Here is a 6,951-nt window from a genome sequence, read left to right on the forward strand (position 1 = left end):
AAACTTTTAAATTTTAAGAAACTAACAAATTTATAAACTTTTAAGAGTGAATAAAGAAAAATATATACAATACATTTAAATGTATGATAATTTTAAATTTTTTAAAAAAATATTATTTTCACCTACCACGTCGATCCTTTCCTTAACATATGTCCTAATAAGTACAAGCCGAAGTAATTATAAAAAAAATAAACATGAGGATGAGGTGAAAAAAAATAGAAATGAATACGTTGATATACGATGCATTTAAGACATATGTATGAAAGTTAGGCATAAGTTGCATCCATCTGACAGACGGTGATTTTAACAAAATGACATGAGTTAGCATTACATTACCGTCTTCAGCTGGTCACACTAAAGCCAAGGTATTTGTCCACGATCTGCTTAACATTATCCCACTCTTTCAATAATATCAGGCAGCAAGATTAGGACCTTCGTAATGTATAATATACATGCGTCAATAATACTTGACGTGAGTCCACATCTTCACTTCATTTCTAGTAACCTCTTCAAGCTTTATGTGACTTTCTACCTCACCTACTCTCAAGATAATTTTCATATTATAACACAATATTATGTTGATGAAATATTATCTTAATATTGGTATGGGATTAATCCAACAGTGAAAGTTGAAGATTGGAGTCGATGTTTATGGAATCACTTTCCTGGAAAAGGTTGGTTTGCTTAATGGAATCAAATTTGCTCTAATTAAGGATGTTAATCACCAACGGAACATGCCCACATGTTCACCAATCAAATAAGGACCCCACAAGTTTTGTCGGTGAGATCTTGACCTGTCGATACATTTAAAACAAAAAACCAGCGCACGTCGTACCCCACTATACGCAACATTTATCTTCTTCCACACACACACAATGCTTCGGATTCCTTCTTACAGAATCCTAGTTAAGGCATAAAAGCAAAAGGAAACTAAAATAATATAATGGATAATTTCAACGGAAAGAAATAATGGGCGATGGAGCGAACAGCCGAGCTGGTTATTGACAAGTAAGGAAAACATCAGGGCTGAATGCGATATGACGCTTGAGGTCTTTACAGCGGGAGAGAGAGTGGGTCAGAAAAACCCACAGTTTTAGCCGAATCGAACGGCTGCCGTACGATTTTCATCTCTTTCTTTTCAGAAAAACCCACGGTTGCCCCACCACCACTCACCAGTCTCTTTCTTCCTTAGTTGTCTCTATTTACTTTAAAATTAACACCGCGAGTAATCCCCGGATGTCAGTCTTCCACAGCATTAGAGAGTCATCGAAAGAAATGAAATTTAAATAATAATGAAGAGAAACTCAGAAATTAATGCAAATCTTTGAACTTTACTTGCAAGGAAAAGAAGAACAAAAGAAAAGATGAACAGGGGTTAAGTTTCCTTTCTTTTTCACTGCCCACCCAAAGCAAAGAATTTGATCCTTTTTTTTTCTTCATTGCGTTTCTATTTCATTTATAACGGGAAACTTGAAGAAATTACTTACATTTAAAAAAAATAAAAACAGGGAAAATTAAATTTTATTGCAAACCTTTGCGGTTATTATAACCATAATAAGATAAATACCATCTAACAAATTTCTTTAACCCGGTTTGCAAATCGGTTGTGGGTTTGTACCCGAATGCCCTTTGGGCATAACTGATGTTCGCGTGGGTGAACGGAACGTCGCCGTTTCCTGGCATATCTATGATATTCCTCTTCGCCTTCACCTTCAAATGTCTCTCCAGGATGTTCACCAACTCCGGCACCTTAACCGGCGACGTATTGCCCAGATTGAATATTCTGTACGGTGCGTTCCCTTTTTTCTTCCCGCCGGACCCGGTACTTTTCCCGGATGTATCCAATGAACCCAAACAGCCCTTTACGATATCATCAATGTAGGTGAAATCCCGCGCCAAATCGGCCCGATTCTTTCCCCGGTATAAGGTGATCGGTTTGCCTTGCAAAATATTTCTCGTGAACGAAAAATACGCCATATCGGGCCTTCCCCAGGGACCGTACACGGTGAAGAATCGCAATCCTGTAATTGATAGACCATAGATGTGATTGTAAGTGTGGGTGATTTCTTCGCCGGCCTTTTTCGTGGCGGCGTATAAACTTGCCGGCTGATCGGTCCTGTCGGCTTCGGAGAAAGGGACCTTATCGTTCAAACCGTAAACGGAACTGGATGAGGCCCAGACGATTGCCGGCTGGGGATTAGCGGATTTGCAGACCTCGAGAAGCGTGACGAGACCGGCGATGTTGCTGTGAACATACGAGTTGGGGTTTTCCATGGCGTACCTGACTCCGGCTTGAGCTGCTAAATGCATCACGTGAGTAAAAGCCACCACGTCGAAGAGCTTAGCCAAGAGTTTGACGTCGTTCAAATCACCTTCGACCACAAAAACGCCATGGCTGTTGAGAAGCGATCTCCTGGCTCTCTTCAACGAAGGGTCGTAATAGTTATTGAAGTTGTCAAGCCCAACAACACCATCACCCCGTTTTTTCAGTGCGAGTGAAACGTGTGTCCCTACAAAACCAGCCGCGCCGGTCACCAGAACGGACATCCCACCGGAACGATGGATCTGAGCAGAGTTACGAACTTGCTTCTCCCACTGAATACCACCCCACGAAGCACTAAAACACCGGCTACCGGAATCAACGAAACTCTGGAAACTCAAATACGACGCCGTCAATGCTATCAAGAAAAGAGCCCATAAGAACATGGTGCTGGTCGAAGCGAAATAACGATGGAATTGACGGTTCATACTTTGCCCTCTGTCGATCTTGAACTTCCCTGGCGTCGACGGAAACAGCTCCTCCTCCAAGGACGGCATTGTCGTACTAATTTATATTTCTAAAACTTTTTTCCTTTCTTCAAAAAACAAAATTTTATCGAAATGACTGGATTATTAGCAGATCAAAATGATAAGAAAGAAAATGAGACTATTTTTATGTTAATTTGTAGAGAAAAAAAGAAGAAAAGAAAACAAATGAAGAAAAAAAGGAAGAGAGTTATAATTTTCCCTGCACCTGCTTATCGTGAGAAGGCGATGAAGGGATTTATATATAGTGGTCACCCACATATCATAGGTACGATTGATTGACTGTCATTTTTCTAAAATGTTTGGCCTTCTGCATTAAATTAATAGCACTAATGTAAAATAATTGATAAAGTAAGAACGGAGGAGGGAGGACACATTTGTTTTTAAAATAGGTAAAATATGTCTAAATTTATTAAATTAAATGATCGATGATAAATTAATCCTCAATTATATAATATATTAATCTGCTTATAATTTTAAAATAGTTTAATTAATTTGACCATTCACATATAAAATTTTAATTTTTTTCTCTTCTCATGACTATTTAGTCTTCTCCCATAAATGTCATATTATTTTCCTAGTACGATAATAATTTAACAATAATCTATTAGTGCTTTTATGAGGGAATACAATTGCCCAATTGTTATTATGAGGTCGTTTGGTTTGAAAATATAAAAAATTAAAAATAAGATTAAATATTAAAGGTTAAATTTATTAAATTATGATAAAATAAATAGGATATATAAATTTTAAAGATTAATAATATTATTTTTAATAACGAAATGATATGTTTATAATGATATCTAAATAAATAACTTATTTGTAATTTTCTTTTGAAAAGGTGGTTTTTTATAAAAACTATAATCGAGTAACTTGTAGAATATTTATCCTTGAAAATTATTAGTAGGGGTAGTTAGGGAATTCGGTGGTCAGAACATGGGGGCCATAATATCAGTTACTAATATATTATCTTACGCATATGCTGTTTAAATTATTGAAGATTATTAGTTTTAGTGCAAAATGAACTGATTACCGGAAGCAACGGTGGTGACTAGAAATGCAGAGTTAGGTGAGAAAACCGAAAGACTTTTGAAATAAAACAGCGGGTAATTAGCGATGGCTGGCGTATCCGGTGGATACGGCTGTCTGATCATTAACAGTCATGTGGGAATTGGGCGGTGCCCATTCTTTTATTTTATTTTATTTTATTTTCCGATCTATTTTCAGTTTTCTTAATTATTCTTCCTTTCCCCATTTCGACTATTTTATATATATCTAAATGTAATAAAAAATGAATAAATTTTAGTACTTTTTTATCTAATATTTTCCTTCAGTGTATTGAATTTCTAGATTCTCTGTTTCTGTGTGTGGGTTTAGGACAAGCTTGGTTAGCGAATTGCGGTGGTGGGGATCCACCTGCAAGAAAACAACTGAAAAGATGGATTTATTATTGTTTTTATTAAGTAATGATAAAAAATATAATTTTAAATATAAATATAATTAATAAAAAATAATATTAATTGATTAATAATTTAATTATTTTTTAAATTTTATATAATCATCGTATATTAAAATTTCAAATAAAAACAAACTATATTTAATTGATTGATGCATGAATGTTCTGGATGACAACGGCAGTCGCAGAGGGTGAGTGGGTCTCCCATCTGCTACATGCTTTCATGGGTTGAACTTTCCTTCTTTTTTTTTATAATTAATTTTCATTCAATTCCTTGTTTGGTAAATGTTTTCCTACTATTTCCTAGCTGTGAATCTTTATGATTTGCCAGTTTTCCTTTTCAAGTATTCATAGATGTCCCACTGGATTACCTAAAAATGACATTATTATTATCATCGTTAGCATGCGTTTTAGTTGTTGATTATTTAGACCTACTTTGATTGCGGATTCATCGATATATCACATGTTATAATATATATATAAACACAAATAATTAAGTGTGTTTTTGCATATGTGATGGACAAAATCTGAAAATGTATGATTGATTCAATACACTTGACTTGATGATGAGACCCTTCGTCAGAGCTCGATGTGAAGCTCTCTTCCTCTTCTACCTGACCCTGACCCAGCATAGGATCCAGCTGACGAACCCGCTTCGGATCCTGAACCAGAAGAGCTTGATGAAGAAGACGAGCTAGAACTAGAACTGGACCCGGACCCAGCAACAGCTCCAGAGCCTGAACCGTTTCCACCAAGACCAAGACCGACCCCAATGCCCAACAATCCCTCCCAGGTTTAAACCCAGGTCTTTCCTTGCCACTCGGCTTTCAGAAACATTGGCACAAGTTGACACGAGTAATGCAACGAGTGCTAAACATTTCCAAAATCTATCCATTATCATTTCCCAAAGTAATCGAACAAGCTTGGAGAAAACTAGACGATAGATTTGCATGCAAAGAGGCAGCTATTTATAGGCAAGTCTACACTTTGCAGTGGCTGTCATGTTTATCATAATTTTTTAAACAAAATTGCCCTCCACTACGTTAATCTTAATGTGCGGATTGTAGCAGTTAGTGGTTACCGATGTGGAGGATTTTCTCAAGTCCGATTGAACCAAATTTTGTGGTGGATGAGGGTGATACCACTGGGAGCAGTGGGGGAATCCATTTTGAGGCACAAATGTGTGGGAGAAGATGGCTGCTGTGTCCACCCACCAAATCCATTCCCACTCACTAATCACTATAGTGCACAATGATTTGCTTATAATTTATATACGGCTAGCTTTATATTAACAATTGTCGCAACCGTCTTTCGGTTGGGCCCCGGAATTGGGCTTCGACTTGAAAAATGTGGATTGGAGTCGCCACCGATCATTTATTTTATGAAAAATGGGTTGATCGGATACCTTATTTCTTACCTGATCTGCGTCTTACCAAGGATATGTCGGATTCGGGAGTCGATTACAGTCAAGGAAGGGTTAGCACCCTTGGACTGCCCTTTCGGTACTATATAATTTCCAGTTGTCTTAATTAAGAAAAATTGTAACTTTAATTTAAAAGGTAAAATAGCGATCCCTGAACTTACCTCTGATTGGTTGAAACTCTTATTAAAAAGGTCAAAAATGTTAGATAAAAATAATAATAGTAAATGAACATTAAATAAATCAAGAGGGAAAAAAACATAAATAAATATATTTCAAATATATATATATATATATATATATATATATATATATATATATATATATAATATTAATAAATCCAAGAAAATATGAGGGAGGAAAAAGCAAATAAAGTAAATCACAACTCTAACATTCAAACCAAATCCTAAATGGGACCTTAAACATCGATTTTAAAACAATAATGAAGACAAAGTCAAGCATTCCAAAAAATAATCACATGCAAAAATGGGGATGGGTTAAAGCGTACAACATGCACATAATTAAACATGTAAATTCGAAAAAATAGGAGAAGAGAAAAAACCTAACCTACTGACTTAAACTACCACCTTATCGAAACAAACAAAAGGAAAAATTTAGTCAAAAAAAAAAACAAAGAGTACATGCAGACAAAAGAAAGGCCTAGGGGATAATAAATATAATAGATATATATAAAAATATAATATTAGTAAGATAATAGTAGGAAATTAAAATAAAGTTAATAAACGTATAGAACAAAATATAATAATAAAGTATAGTAAATAAAAAAGAATAATACATTTACATATCTATGTATAAATAATGACATGTAATATATAATGAAATATAATATAAATAATAATAACAAAGGTAAAGATAATAGGAAAATCAATAAAATGAAAAATATACATATGCATAAGATTAATAAATAAAAATAATTAAGTAATAGTAAAAAACTATATATATATAATGGGAAAAGATAATTAAATATGTACATAGACAATAATAATAAAGAGGAAACTAAATAAGATATATATACACACGTTAGTGACAATAAATAAAAATAAACAATATATTTATATAAAAGAATAATAAGATACTAAAAAAAGTATAATAAATACAAAAAAACGGAAAGGATAAAAAGGAAACCAAATAATAAATAATAAGCGGTATAGTTAAATACACATGACAAGGACTAAAATGTAAACAAAAAAAAATTGTGGGCCAATTTAAAGAGAGTTTGAGATTTACAGTCAAATGTGGGGGATTGAAT

General features: G+C 34.4%; 1 protein-coding gene across 1 annotated transcript; it reads right to left on the bottom strand.

Moving 5' to 3' along the window:
* Positions 1–1,491: 1,491 nt before the first annotated feature.
* Positions 1,492–2,906, bottom strand: LOC120192649 (UDP-glucuronate 4-epimerase 1-like). The gene has a single exon (XM_039195393.1). It carries the CDS (start codon positions 2,815–2,817, stop codon positions 1,522–1,524), a length of 1,296 nt encoding a protein of 431 aa, XP_039051324.1. The 5' UTR covers positions 2,818–2,906; the 3' UTR covers positions 1,492–1,521.
* Between the last annotated feature and the right edge of the window lie 4,045 nt (positions 2,907–6,951).

The sequence above is a fragment of the Hibiscus syriacus genome, unplaced genomic scaffold, assembly GCF_006381635.1.
Source record: "Hibiscus syriacus cultivar Baekdansim isolate YM2019G1 unplaced genomic scaffold, ASM638163v2 tig00116976_pilon, whole genome shotgun sequence".
Classification (NCBI taxonomy): domain Eukaryota; kingdom Viridiplantae; phylum Streptophyta; class Magnoliopsida; order Malvales; family Malvaceae; genus Hibiscus; species Hibiscus syriacus.